The sequence below is a fragment of the Pseudonaja textilis genome, chromosome 1 (genome assembly GCF_049901715.1).
Source record: "Pseudonaja textilis isolate UNSWEBS1 chromosome 1, rPseTex1.2, whole genome shotgun sequence".
Taxonomy (NCBI): domain Eukaryota; kingdom Metazoa; phylum Chordata; class Lepidosauria; order Squamata; family Elapidae; genus Pseudonaja; species Pseudonaja textilis.
Genome location: NC_141990.1, coordinates 192,827,399 through 192,843,189, shown reverse-complemented (window position 1 = coordinate 192,843,189; position 15,791 = coordinate 192,827,399). Strand labels below are relative to the sequence as shown.

The window sequence follows — 15,791 nt, the reverse complement described above, 5'->3', positions numbered from 1 at the left end:
GGGAGGGGAGGAGGGGAAGAAATTGTTGAAGATAGCACTGCTTGAAAATTGACGCTGGTTAATTCAAGTCCAAATTGGCTTCCAACATAAATTTATTGCAAGCCTTGGAACAACATATCAACTGAAACTTAGTTACATATTTAATTTCATGCACAACTCTGTTAATAGTTCTCAACTCAAACAAGATCTATCTGTCTGTCTGTCTGTCTGTCTACAGTATCTATCTATCTATCTCTAATTTATATAGCCACCTATCTCACCCAAAGTGACCCTGAGTGGCATACAACAAAGTTAAGAACAATGAATAAATGTATAAAATCATTTATCACTATTAATTATAGTAAAAACATTAAAATTATAAATAAGATAAATAAGAAAATAATAGACATGGGAATGTTAACAATAATGGAGGACATCGCAAGTTATTCATCTTCTTGTTGGCATAACCAGATCTTAATAATAAATTAAAATGTGTTTGAGAAGAAATACACGTATAAATATACATTTTGGAAGGGAAAAATCTACAGTTATATATGTATTGTGATAGCAACTTATGAAATGTTCTCTATCTGGAGGCTTGGCTGATACGTACATGGGTTTTAAGCCTTTAGTCAAGGGTTTAATTGATTGCAACTTAATGAAGTTTTATCTGTTGGTTTAATACTACAGCTCTGCATTAATGATAGTTTGATGGATCGCCTTAGGATAGTGTTTTATGATTTATGGTAGTTTTTTTTTAATGAACTATAGCCTGCCTTGAGATCTGTTAATCCATTGATATCACAGCTTTCTTAAATCTGACATCTTCCAGATATGTTGGATCCATAACTCCTAGAAGTTGCTGATAATGAATTCTGTTAAATTGTAATGCCACACATTTGGAAGGCTCCAGGCTAGTAAAGATCCAAATAAACATTTTAAAGGAGTATTAAACTTCCATAAGACTATAACTTCTTGGAAAATATATTTTGGATAAAATGCTAAAGTTACTTTCATAAACATAAGATTAATATTAATGTGGACTGAGTAGATTATGAAAAACCCATATGTATATGCTATATAAATGCTTAAAAACAAGTGAAAAAATAGAGCAGGAAAAATAGAAATATAAGGTACAGTATTTTGTTACAACCAGATAACATGAATGATTTTTCTGTTTCCTGTAGTTAAAAATACTGATATTGGAACATTGGAAAGATAATTGTGTGACACGATTTATTCAATGGACTGAGGATCTGGTTACACCTGCTGACTATGAGCAGATTGCTTGTAGATGTATGTATGTATGTATGTATGTATGTATGTATGTATTGATTGATTGTCAATTGCTTACAAGATAATAGGTATAAGTAAAAACATAGTTATGAATACATGGATACATATAAGAAAAATAAAAAATATATAAAAGAAACAATAGGACAAGGACGGTAGGCACATTGGTGCGCTTATGCTACAGACCTCTTAGGAAAGGGGTGAGGTCAATAGTAGACAGTCTAAGGTTAAAGTTTTTGGGGTTTGGGGAAAAAAAAACCACAGAGCCAGGTAGAGTATTCCAGACATTGACCACTCTGTTGCTGAAGTCGTATTTCCTGCAATCAAGTTTGGTGCGATTAACCTTGAGTTTGTATCTATTGTTTGCTCTTGTGTTGTTATGATTGAAGATGAAGTATTCATTGACTGGTAGGACATTGCAATATATGATTTTATATACTATACTTAGATCAGACCAAAGGCAGCGTAGGTTTTCTAGGTCTAGAATTTCGAGTCTGGTGGCATAAGGTATTCTGCAGCGAGTAGAGGAGTGGAGAACTCTTCTTGTGAAATATTTCTAGACTTTCTCAACTGTGTTAATATCAGATATGTAATGTGGGTTCCAGACTGATGAGCTGTATTCGAGTATTGGTCTGGCAAATGTATCAACTAATACATTTCTAAGTGTTTTAGAAATATATGTATCCATATACACACTTGTACTAGATAAGTATTTGTAACTTCACTGTTGTAACAAGTTATTTATTTATTTATTTATTATGAATAACTCAAGATGGCAAGCATCTTTACTACTCCTTTCTCTTCTCTTTTGCCCACAAGAGTGAGGAAGGTTGGCTATGAGAGAGGGACTGGCCCAAAGTTACCCAGATGGTTTTCATGCTAAGGGTGGGACTAGAACTTTTATTATACTATAATATACAATTAACGCAGATTGATTTTTTTTCTCATTCTGAAATATGGCAACCTATATATATGCACCAATGTATAGGTATGTCTAAAGTACATTTTCCAGGAGCTTACTTGCTCAGGAGGCTTATTAGGTAGCAAAGATTCTCTATTTCAGTTCCTTTGGAAAGGATGACCAGTATGGGAACAATGATTCTGTCTTTTTCCTTGCTCTCCTACTGTTAAAAGTTTTCAAATTGTAGCTGAGCTAATGTCTATATCAGGGGTCCCCAAACTTGGCAACTTTAAGACTTGTGGACTTCAACTCCTAGAATTTCTCAGCCAGCTACGCTATTCTGGGAGTTGAAGTCTTAAAGTTGCCAAGTTTGGAGACCTCTGGTCTATATAATTCTCTTTCTCCCTGATACTAAACTGAATATTCTGCAATTAACTGTTTTTAAGAATACCTTTTATTGTTCTATGCCTTTCAATCTCATCACATGCATCTACAAAACCAGTGAAAGATTTCACTTGAGGGCAGTAATAGATATCTACTAAAACTAGCTGTAGGTAAAAATGATTATATTAAAATATTCTATAGCTTTTATAATGCCTTTGAAACTGAACTAAAAAGTATTCAATTACTAGCTAATGACACTGAAGTTTGAACTATGAAAGCTCACCACAATCTCTTTCCCACAAAACTGGAACTTTTATGGCTTTTCTCATATTCTTGCAAGGAAAGAGTAGACATCTCCACACACTCTTGTTCTATTTTAGAAATATTCATGGTAGAACAGATGGTATTTTCTGCTTCACTGGTTTAAAACAGTCATGTTAGAGTCTGTTGCTGATCAAGTTGTCTCTTAATTCAGCTGGAAAAGATATGCTTGGAGAGCATCCCTCATTGCTAATATTTTCAGGCACAAAATAAAATAGCAGCAGCAACATATGACTATCTTTGCCAGTTTTTTTTTTTAAACAAGACATAAATTGTTCCAAATTTTTGGTTGCCTATTTTATTTTAAAGGAGCTATTTTTTGAAAACAAGTTATTCATGTGTGACGTACTGACAATTAGCAACTGGACTGGTTTCCTGCCTTTTCATACAATATGAACAGTATTTCATATTGCTGGAAATGAAGTAGACAGAACACAGATTACAAAGATAGCGCCACATGTTACTGGATTCTCTATGTCTGTGTGCATGTATGTATGAGAAAAAGAGGTAAAGAGAAGCCTTTTATTTGGATCAACTGCTATGGATTGCACAAGAAACAGCAAAAACAATCCCCTTCCGAGCAACATTTAATTAACCTGTTAATCTCCTCCTTTTAAAAACATATTTGTTCTTGAGCTGTGATGGTGAACCTATGCCCACGCGTACTGGAAGTGGCATGCTGAGCCATCTCTCTGAGCATGCCAGCCATCACCTGTTGCTCTTCCTGGTTCCGACGCGTAGTGTGCATGTGCACACTGGCCAGCTGATTTTGCTGCACACATGTGCATTAGCAACTGGAAGACCAGGTGGCCGGCGTGCATGTGCACGTTGGGAAGCTAAGCTTCCGGTTTCCAGTGCTCACGTATGCATGCACACCTAAAACTGGAAGAGCAACTCTGTGTGTGTGTGTGTGTGTGCGTGTGCACTCCTGTTTCAGCACTCGGTGCTGAAAAGGTTAGCCACTACTGTTCTAAATGGTTTTAATTTCTTATTTTTCTGCCTGCGGTTAGCAAATGATGCTGGATTTGATAAACTGATGAAAAAAATGATAGCAATTAGGGCTAAATGGCATTTTCATATTCACAGAGAACTTGACTCAATGCCATTTTCTGGAATATAAAAGGATAGAGAACAACTTCCATGGAACAGGAAACTTAGCAAATGATAAGGGGTGCTGGGAGATGTAGTTCAGGATCATCTAGAAGGGCACAAAGAAACATCTGGTTGGCTATAGTAGAAATACAGACGTGGTTGAATCTTCATCCATTGCTGATTTTTCAGAGGTTTTTCATAATACCTGGTATTTTTCATTACCAGAGTATCTATCTTAATATGTGTCAGCTCTGGAATTCATCGCTGCCACATTTTTGAAAAGTGGGGTGATGTTACTGAATAGTTCTTAGAGGGAAATATCTAGGTGATAGTTCAAGGTTACTGAGAGTAGTGTGGTAGAAATTTCAACTGAAGTGTAAATAGTTCACGTGATCAATGAGGTGTAGAAAAGTGGGTGGGGGTAAGTTGAATTGTGTGAAAGTCTGGGGGGATGATTTCAGTTCTGAAATTCAACAGATGTTACCAGTAGCTGGATGAATAAAGCACTTTGAGAAATGTCCGTCTGGGAGTTACTAATTAATTTGGGAGTTTGCTGGAATGCTGACATTATTTCAGAACTCCCGAATTGCAGGGTTTTCTCTGCTAACTTAATGTAACATTTGCCATCCTGCAATCCTGCATAAAAATGTTACTTCTGAATCTGATAAAACCTACTTGGAAGAGCAAGTGTCTGCATAAATCAGAAGAAGCAAAGTGTCATAAACAAATTTAGGATTTTTTTTAACACGTTCATTTAGTACAAATTCAGGGAATCAAGGGAATACATTTTTTCTCTTTGCTTCTTCTATTAGTCCCTCCAGTGTCATCCCTACACAGTAAAGGAGAGGAACATCTCCCCAATTCTTCAAATGATAAAATATGAAATATGCCTAAAAAGAATACTGTTTCTCAGCTGGATATGTTCAACACTTCAAAAGCGATAAACCTGTCAAATATTCTTGATGTTTTGCAAGATGGGAAGTAAATCTTTTCAACCCATTGGCTGCATTTGTTTTGCAAAGCTATTTTGCCATTATTATTCTTTTAAGTTAATATCTTTTCCTTTATATCCAGAAAACCTTTTATTATAGGTTGATCTGTATGATATACAGTTAAACTAACTAAACTAAGCTCCTATACAGTATGTTTATGATGAGGTAATTACTGAATAAGGAATATTCATGGATCTGTGTGGGCCTATCCTCCAAATTTTAAGAGATAGAGAGAGACTGCCCTGTATAAAATGCCCTTGGCCCTTGGTAACCAAGTATGTTGATACAACTTCTAAACTTGTCCATGGAGATTCTCAGTCTTCCAGTTCATGGTTGTCCCAAAGGTGCTTTTTTATTTCAAGCAGCAACTGGACTTTCTTGATTTTTCTTGCAGATATTTTGCTTCTCCTCTGAGAAGCTTATTTAGTTCTGACTAACTGGTGAGGAAGGAAAGATTTATATTCTTTCCAGGCAGCCAGTACATGACTCTCAAAGTGTTAAGGACTGGCTGACTGCAAAAGGTTATAAATCCTTCCTTCTCTTCCCTTCCTTGTTAGAACTGAAGAAACTTTTCGGAGGAGAAACAAAATGTCTTCAAGAAAAATCAAGAAAGTCCAGTTGCCATTTTGAAGAAAAAAAAGCACCTCTGGGATAACTTCTACACTTGGACACTGTATAAAAAAGAAAGCAACCCACTGGAAAATAGCCCAGGATCACTTTATACAATCAATGCATCTGAAAAAAATATTTATTTATTTGATTTTTTTTCATTCTGCCTTTATTAGCTTATAAATAACTGAAGGTGAACATACCTAATACTCCTTTTTGCTGCTCTTCACCCCATAATTGCAACCCTGTGAGGTGGGATGGGCTGATAAAGAATGACTGATCCAAAATCACCCAAGCTGGATTTTATGCCTAAAACTAGATTAGAACTCAGTCTCCTGGTTTCTAGGCCAGCACCTCTGGTTAAGGAAACATTGCCCATGGTGTTTTTTTTCTCCAGGAAATATTGGATGGAACATTCTCCATAGTTTTACTTCAAACCTTACCAATCTGCCCTTCTAGAGGCAGTAAATCTGCAACAGGAGTTTAGTATCACAGTACATTGGATGTGATCTGGCCTTGTTTTCTAAGAAAAGTGCTGAAACATCTATCAACATGGACCTGAATGAAACGGAACACTCTGGTGTTTTCCAGAACATTCCATCTCATAATGATACACTGAGCACATCCTATTCTTTCACATATTTTATTTTTAATTGGAGTTGCTAAGGTCTGATCCTGTAAAGTTGTACGTTGAAAAGTAACAAGTAGCTGACAAACCAAATGTAAATCTTCTGCTAGATTGTCATAGTATTATATTTGCTCTTTCAGATCCACTGACAACATTTCTTGGGATAAAATGTAATCTGTGAACATTTCCTGTGAAGTTTAATTGGACTGATGTCTTGTAAGTGACAGGCTCATGTTATGCTATGAATCAACAGGGTGCAAGAAGGTGTGTAAAATCTTGTCAATCTAATTTATTCGGTAACAATAGATATCCTTGTGAATATGGAACACATCAATTGTGCCCATCCCACATGATCAGTGTCCTGTTGGGAAAATGCAAAACAGATGGAGAAAATCAAAGTGATTCTGTCTGTGTCACTGGGACTGTTACTCATGCATAGAGAACGGTCCATAGAAAAATATGGAAGGAAAGAATCCCTCACACATATGGTTTAATGAAAATGTGCAGAGACAATTAAATAAAAGCCGGTTAGGAAGCTATTTCTAGCATAACTGAGCCATCAAACAGCATCTCTAGTTGGTGGATATTTAATTCATCATTGTAATTCTAACTGATGGTGTGATGAGATACAAGGGTAGGGTACCAATAATAGTTGCCTGTGAAGAAATAGCTTTTTACTAAGCCATGTCAAATAGCTCCTGATGGCACTTTTGAGGGATAAAATGGACACAGTTGCATCAAGGGTGTCTAATCTTAATATGCAGATCGGAGTATCCAGTCAGGCATAGAAGAAATGGAAGGTAGGAGGATTGTGACTGGAAAAATCCATGTAGCAGTTCCTTATGGCTTTAAAGGACTAGAAGGAAATAGAGAAATGACTCAGAACGAAGAGTGTAGGCAGATGATCCAACACTTTTACATTTTATTTGATTATTCACATAAAAAGAGCTTCCAATATTTATGGTCTTGGAATCACTGCATCTTTGTGTTAACCTGAGATAAAGGTTACATGGACACATACTATAAAGCTAGGATTTTATTATGGTTTGGTAATTTGTTCAGCAGGTAATTGTTTTCTCCCTTTCTTCTACCAGGACCCAGATTTTGGACAGGACAAAAATCGAATAAAGAATGAACTAGAAATAAGATACAACAATAAAGTCTGTTGATATTGTAGTTCATAAGCCAGAAAGCCATGGTTCAAAATGGCAGGAAAATTAACCAAAATTCTGAGCCCAAAAATACATTATAACTTTGAGTTATGAGCAAACCAGATTCAAAACATATCTCAGGCTAAACTCCATATGTCCTCTTGTGCTAGACAGTAGTTAACATTCAAGGATTAATTTGTAGTGATTCAGATGCACAGATCAATTGAGTGAAGTTATATTGAGACTGATAATTCAGATTAGTGTATGATGATGTTTTTATTAGTTCAGCAAGCAAGCAAGGCTTTTTCGATTTATGATCCACAACACTGAAGGAAGCTCTGCCTAAGTCAGTGCTTCTCAACCTTGGCAGATTTAAAATGTGTGCTCCCCAACTCCCAGAATTCCTTCAGCCGGCATAAGGTAGGGAAACTCTTACTTCTGTTTTTTTTTTGTTGAATTTCAGTATCAATAAAAGAGAATATGAAATATCTATTAAATCTCTCCCTATTGTGGATGAGGGATATGTTTGATGAGGGAATCACTCAGCACTGATGCTCCAGATGACAATAGAAAGGTCTTCAGATCCAATCAATATTTAGAAACAATATTCAGAAAGCTGAATATTTATGTAGCCTGCTCTATTAGCAGTGTTCCCTGGATGGATGGATGGTTGGGGCCTTACACCTGGAAATGGCGATAGGAAGAGCCCCTGAGGGAAGTTTTTTTTTTTCCTGGGAGATATAGCCCCCAGGTGGGGGAGTAAGAGGAAGTTTCAGGGAGCTGAGGTAAAACAGGATTGAGAGGGATGGGAAAGGACAAACTGTTAAGAGGGAAAGAGACTGCACTCCTTCAGAAAGAAAGAGATATTATGAGATTGCCACTCCAGGGAAAGAGCCTGCATCTTGCATTCTGGCTGCCATGAGAGGGAGACTGGATAGGCCTCTTGCTGGGCCTGATGTTAACAATAACATGTAGACTTATATATTGCTTCACCCTCTCTAAGTGGTTTACAGAGTCAATACATTGCCACCAACAATCTCGGCCCTCATTTCAGCGACCTTGGACGGATGGAAGGCTGAGTCAACCTTGAGCTGGTCAGGATTGAACTCCTGGCAGTGGGCAGAGTTAGCCTGCAATACTGCATTCTAACCACTGTGCCACCATGGGTCATAATGAGGCTTAGGGTTAATGAGGCAACAGGATTGGTGAGGGGCCATTTGGTCTGAAAGGACAGCTGTGGGGACATTTTGCTCACCAGTTCAATGTTTGATATTATTGTGATGCTTAATTTGATGTGATTTTTTATCTTAACAGTTGTCATTTTAATTAGAGCCCGTAATTCCCTCCAAGGGAGGGTGTTGGTATGCTTGGGCTAGGTGGGTTGGTCACCTGGGAAAGGGCTTAGAAGAAGAGCCTGATTGCCAGTGGCCCTTTTGGGGGGAAGTGCTACACTTAGGATATCAGAGAGTTGAACTTTGCGACTCAAGTAAAATAAATGAAGGAAACAAGTGCAAACCATATTTCAGTAGACAGAATTACCTGATGAAGCTCCTCTTGAAAGGCTGTTACCATCTGAAATACAAGTAAAACTGCACTTACAGATAGCATTTGATTACTTCTTTTAAACCATTAAGTTAATAAGAAGACAGTCTGAGGCTAGCCTTTAAGGCATGAAACAGCATGACACACACACACAAGAACATTTGTCTCCATATGGCTACAGATTCACCAAATCGCGCTGTATTAAGTTGTTTTCAGAATCAAACAGCTGAATGCTTTGCCAATTTAGGTTGGATGCAGAAAGCCTCTGGACAGAAGAGAATGGTTGACAATGTAAGCCAAGTCGATCCCTTTGGCACTGCTAGATCCAGAACCCAGATTGTACAGATCAGAAAAAAAAACCTCTTGTTGCTAGGAATTATGTGCAAAGCCATTCATCATCATTGTTTTCTAACAGGAGAAGATTTGATTTTACAATAATTCAGACAAAGCTTTGTAAAAACTCTGTTGCTCAGAGGGACAGGGATGGCAAAATGACTCGAGATGAACTGGGAGGAAGCAAATCAGCAATATAACAGAGGTAAATGGATTGTTGAGGGGATGTAAATTCACTCAATTAATCTATGCATCTGAATTACTGCCTATCATTATTTGATGAGTGTTAACTAATAAGCCGCACTAGACTAGAACCGGGAGGCTTAGTTTCAAATCTTTGGTCACACATTAAAATCAGTAGGTGATCAGTGTCACATGATTTCTCACAATAAACAGCATTTGTTTTATCTAAGGAGGGGGAGGGGGAGGCCTTTCAGACTGATAGCACCTTTTGCACATTGGATAAGATTTAAGACTATAGGATATCTAAGAGTCACTTCTAGATTGCATGGTAGAATCAATAGATTTGGTGAGAGTTGGGCCACTCTTGTGCCCATATCTTTAGGTCGTATGGCCAGAACCATGGTGACAGGAGGAAGGGTGACCTTTGATTCTAGTTTGGGGCTCTAGCAATGGGTCATGGCAGGAGAAGGTTTAAGGCCCAGTCCAGTTGCATTGACAGTATTGTGGCATGACCTTGGCTCATGCTACCCAGGGAGATTATTTTTTTCTCCCCAGCTGGCTAGTGAATGATTGTGCAGCCACTAATAAAGATTTCCTGTAAAAAAATTGGATGCAGATCTTATCTCTTGTAACCAATAAAATTGGGGCCAATATTTTCACACTTGCTAGCAACTGTTTTATTTGCTTTAGCCTTATTTTGCTTCTGTTTTTTGGTCCAGTTCGCAATATTCAACACCACGGGGAAAAGGGGTTGGAGATAGACAATCAATACATATCCAAAGGGCGACACATGTCACATTCCACTTACAGGTGGAGATTTGAGAACCTGAGGCACCCCTAACCAGACAGGCCTTTGAAGCCAAATATATGTTCAATTTTAGAATCAATCATAATATGAGATGGAGGCAGATTAATTAATTACAGGTTATTTTGATGTAAAGCTCAGATCTGTTAGGCCAAAGTACTATGCTAAATAATAAAAGAGACCAAGTAAGCAAAATATTAATAAAATAATATTTTGCCACATAAGGCTCACAAAGTTTTTATAATATTGTGTTCTACACCCTTTTATATAACTTTTGGAGTAACTAAAAATATCTATTGTCAAGATTATTTATGAATATGTTAAATGTATTGTTGCAACATTTCTCACACTTTTTTTCTATTCCAGAACTCTCTTTCTTACATAGCATATTCATATGCTCTGTAATCAAAAGTGAACAATACTTGGATTTAGAGAAATGTTTTTCTGGGCAGGATTTGTAACTAAATAAACAAAGCAAGGATAGGAATAAGCTACTCATGACTTCAGAAAAATGTATCAGCCAGCAACTGCCTTATTTCTTCCTCCATGATTCTTCAGTAGTCAGTATTTACTGCAGAACATATGACTAAATAATTAATTGTGTTCACTTTTTCAATCTGTAAAATGGTAAAGTCTAATATCTAACACAGGTTTATCAAAGTAAAGAATGTAATGAACTTCTGGAAAAGGAAATCTTTTAAAAAAAGTTTGGGCCACAATTAAAACAGATCATCTAAGTTCAGTCATCTGTATAGTGCTGCATAGTTTTGCTTTGATATTGGCTTAAGCCATATGGAAATGTGAAAAAAGAAGTGAAGCAAAAAATAAATAAATACATACATAAAAGTAAATCTACATTTGCAAAACCAAGATTGTAACTGTGACATTATGAAGTGGTTTATAATGAAATTGTCAAAAGATTCATATCTCAGTGAAGAATTATGATTTTTCTCTCAGTAACTTTTTGGTCTGGCATTCATTTTTTAGTGCATGAGTTGTCTGATTATAATTGCTTTTTGAGTTAGATCTGTCTATAGCTATATAAGGGTTGTCAGATGTTTGTCTCTCCTTCCCTCTTCCAACTCTGCTTGGGTAATTTTCATTTAACATTTTTGCAAGATCGAAGAGTTATTTGTCTTTGTGTTTATATATTACACAGGATACCAGTTAATCTCTGCTTTCCTATAGTTTCACAAACGTTTTCTTCAAATATTGTCCCCAACTGTGTATCCAAAAGGAACACATCATAATCAAGGTAGTCAGATGCAAAATGGACAGCAAGACTGACCAGGCCATTTAATTGCTATATCCTCACTAGCTGAAGCTCTAAATCAGGGGTGTCCAACCATGGCAACTTTAAGACTTGTGGACTTCAAATCCCAGAATTCTGAGAGATGAAATCCACAAGTCCTAATCTTGTCAAGATGGTTTGATAACTGTATTAGCTCATTATCAGTGTTCTGGACTGTTGAATTTGGTGTCAGAGTAGTTGCCTGAGGTTGTGTATAGCAATGGAAAAGTTAACTAGATAATTAAAAACTAGTAAAGAAGTAGAGAATATCCAAGAAATGTTCCAGCTAGGAAATTTGAGGGACAAGATAGCTTCAAAGATTTTAATTTTATTACTGTATCAAATATTATGTAGACATATCATTGTATTCCTGTACAAAGTTAAGATTCCAAAAGCTCATACAACTATTTCTATACTTTAGGACAAAACCCAGGGTCAGAAATATACAAGCTGAATGCTAACTGCCATATACAGTCCCCAGTTTCCTTTGGTCGTTATCTGATGGTGGCCACTGAAAACTGATGAAACAGCTTCCCTCCATTTTGTTGCCATTTCCCCTAAATTAATACATTTGTTGAAAGGTAAAATTTTCTGCCTCCCCCATTATTGTCCTAAAAGTAGTGATCTCCAGGTTCAGGCTACACCAAAGGGAATTCTAAATTGTGTAAGATGTTTTGCTATACTCTAAATTTGTTGGTTCGCTAAGCTAAGACATTTATGTAAGCCACACTATAGAGACCTGCTCCAGTAAGCAGAACAATGGAATTGCTATTTTAATTTCCTCTTCCTGTCCTATAGCTCAAATGATACACACACACACACACACACACACACACACACAGAGAGAGAGAGAGAGAGAGAGAGAGAGACAGAGACAGAGACAGAGACAGAGAAACAGAGACAGAGAGAGACAGACACAGAGAGAGAGAGAGAGAGAGAGAGAGACAGACAGAGACAGAGACAGAGACAGAGAGAGATTCTATATGTAGATTGACTTCAGTTCAAAATCAACAATGCTGCATTGGAGCATATGTAGATAAATGTTATGGCTTAATTATACTGGGTAACTATGGCACCAATGTGTGTACTGACTTGGTGTCTTTGCCCATCTGACTTTTTGTTTGTTTTGTGACTGGCCATAAACCTGCTGGGAAACCCTCAGGAAACCCCCTTCTGATGCAACCATAATATCTACAATGTGACCTCATCGTTCCAAATAGGTCGAGTATCTGATACCCAGATATGTAATTCTGCTCATTTTCTGTTCAAGAGAAAAATCTTGAAATGTAGCCCTTACCGCACAATCCTTCCTTTGGGCTGTTTGCCTTCGTGAAACAATTGCAGATCCCCACCCCCAAGGGTGAAATTCAATTTTTTTCCCCCCTACCGGCTCTGTGGGCGTGGCTGTGGGCATGGCTTGGTATACTTGGCATAATAGTAATAGCAACCAGGGGCGATTTTTTACCGATTCAAATAATCCATACCCATCCATACCCATGAGCTGAGGTGATTGAATTTCATCTCTGCCCCACCGCTCCCTTTGTTCGTAATTCTTTTTGATTAGTTAACCTTTTGTCACTTACTACCTCATTCCTAAAAACAAAACAAAACAACCTCCCACTGGAATCTGTGGAAATGCCAGTACACATTAATTCATCAGGAGGCATCAGGCTGCCTGTTTCTGAAATGGAGAAAAAGGAGGGAGATTCAGGATGCTAGGGGCTTTTTCTTCTTTCTTTTTGAGTAGAACAGCAGCTCCAGGCAGATGGAGAATCTTTCCTGCTGATCCTCCCAAGTGAAAGATAAAACTGCAGCTATTTGAATCACATAATGAAAGAAGCCCACAGTCTCTAGCCAGAAGCATAATATCTTGTGTTCCCAGAGGCTGGATAGTAGAGAAGGGTTGTGGCAGTTCTGGAATCACACAGAAATCAAGTAGCATAACTAATACGATTGGTTAAAGACCAGGATATACTAAAGCATTATATCCCTAGGATAAGATTAGGGTTTTTGTTGTTGCTGCTGTTCTTGCTTATATCAGTCACAAAAACTACAGCTCTTAGCTTCCTCTTCTCACCCCATCATATAGAATTTGGATATGAAAAAAAAACTAGCTCTCTGGATGTTGTGGCCATGTCTCTATCCCCCTGAATTGTTCTAATTTGGATTTTGTTTCATTTGGAGGCAAAGCTGTCCCCACTTTGAACCGGTTAACACATTTTACCACCCCCACCCCCAATAGAATTCATTAAGCTATCATAAAAATGAACGTTCCAGAATTTGAAGCTTAAAATTATATGTGAATCTGTATGAAAGCATGATTAATACCTATTAAGATATTGGCAGTTGTTTATATGTCAGCATCGACCATTGGGTCACAAAATAACAGCAACGACTGAACAATTAAACAACAATAATCATTTTGAATTTATGGCACATATTTTTCAAGTGGAAACATAATAATTGAACCCAGGAATTGTTAACAAAAGCATCTGCTTCTCCATAAGCTATGCTCATTCCATTCCATAGATTTTCTTTCCAATGTATGTGTTATGATCATTACTCAATTCCAACATAATAACAAGAGTTGGAAGAGACCTTAGAGGTCTTCTAATTCAACCCTCTCCTTCAGAATTCTACTTCTCTTACCCAGAGATACCCACAATAAAGATACGTATACTTACGGTTTGTAACTTTGGCTGTTAGTATCTGGCTGAATTTCTCTGGAGACTCCACATTTTCTTCATCAGTTACATTTTCAAAGCTAATAATAAACATCATAGCCACTCCTTCTTGATTTTTCACTGGGATGATGTGAGTGTTACAGATGAAGGTAGACCCTAGAAAGAAGAGGGAAAAACATAAACAAAAGTTTCTATGGAAGTAATTCCATTCCAATTATGGTACTTTCCTAAAAAAAGATTCCAAAATGGTCACCAATCAGAGAAATACAGGCATGCCTGTTTTATTGTGAGTACCCTCTGACAATTCAAACATAGTGTGCTCCATTCCAGAACATCTGCATTGTGGCTTCTCCCTCAATTGTGTTTTGTGCACCACAAAAGCTTTGGACCCATTTATAGAATCCCACCAGGGAAGAAACTCACTAGCAACCACTAAGTGAAATGTATTTTATCTTTAGACCTGTACAAATGATTAAGAATTTTATTTATGGCAATGCCACAAATGAAGCCCTTTTGGTCCCCAAAGCACTGAGGCAAACACGGTTTTCCAAAGGCTTATAAACGGTCATATGAAAGGTTTTTCCTGGTCGTTTGCACAGGGGTATATATGCACAGAATCTTCCGGGATTGCTACCAAAATAAACCATGTTAGGAATCAAGTGTGGGATCTTGATGACCCTTCAGCTTAAGCCAGGATGGTCAAAAAATGTAAGACTGTATTTAATTCGATAAAAACTGCAGTATTTGTTTGACCAGTATGTTCAATCCCGGGCTGTCACTCTCTTTCTCTGTGCACACAAACACACAAACACACACACACACACACACACACACACAAATGTAGACTGTTCTGCCTAGAAGCAGAAACTTGGGAACTTACAAGTGCTGGTTCATCCTCCACAAACTTCTGGCAAGTCCTAACTGAGGTTACTTAGTTTGCCCATCCTTACAAACCCGCCTCCCACAAAACCATGGCAGCAAGTGTCCTTCTGGCTCAGCAAACTGGTTTAAGTTGTGTTTTTGTTGGTGCAGCCTATGAAAGCAATTTCAGAGAACCTGCCACTGTGTTCACATCCCTTGCACGGAAAACATGCAGAAAGCATCACTAAAACGGCACAAAAATAGATGTGGAAAAAAATGCCCTTTGGTTTTGGAAGTCCAGCGCATACACTGAACTCAGCAAAAAGGGCACTTTTCTGTACAATTTATATTTAGCTTGCTTTATATATATATATATTTAGCTTTTAAAAATAGATACATAATCGTCTGAAATTTGGCATTTTTTTCTTCCCCCTCCAGAACCTGCTACTTATTTAATTATTTACAGCACAGTAACTTTTAAGACTCCTCCTCTGCTTGGGAGTCTAGACTGCTACTCAGAGTAAAAACCAAGTAACAGCTGTAAAGCCTGTAGATTACTAACCTCAGAATAAAACCCTTAAAGCACTGCAGCAAAAATGAGGCAGACAGTCTGCTGTATGATGATTCCTTGTGCAACACAAGGAATCATCTACACTGTTGACTTGGCCCCTTTTTCCACCTCCACCTTTTGGCTTCCAGCTGCTTCATGGTGACCCATCCTGGATGTTAATTCCTCCAGGGC

At 37.5% G+C, this 15,791-nt stretch overlaps 1 protein-coding gene across 9 annotated transcripts in view; it reads right to left on the bottom strand.

Moving 5' to 3' along the window:
* Positions 1-15,791, bottom strand: part of KCNH7 (potassium voltage-gated channel subfamily H member 7) — a 344,881-nt gene that overhangs the window by 149,544 nt on the left and 179,546 nt on the right. For 7 of the 9 annotated variants that reach the window (XM_087920066.1, XM_087920062.1, XM_087920069.1 and 4 more), the window contains exons 3-4: positions 14,189-14,344; positions 8,890-8,922 (exon numbers count right to left, since the gene is read on the bottom strand). In XM_087920066.1, the coding sequence (XP_087776192.1) occupies positions 8,890-8,922; positions 14,189-14,344 (189 nt within the window). The remainder of the gene's footprint in view (positions 1-8,889; positions 8,923-14,188; positions 14,345-15,791) is intronic. The other 2 variants (XM_087920064.1, XM_087920065.1) reach the window with 1 other exon arrangement.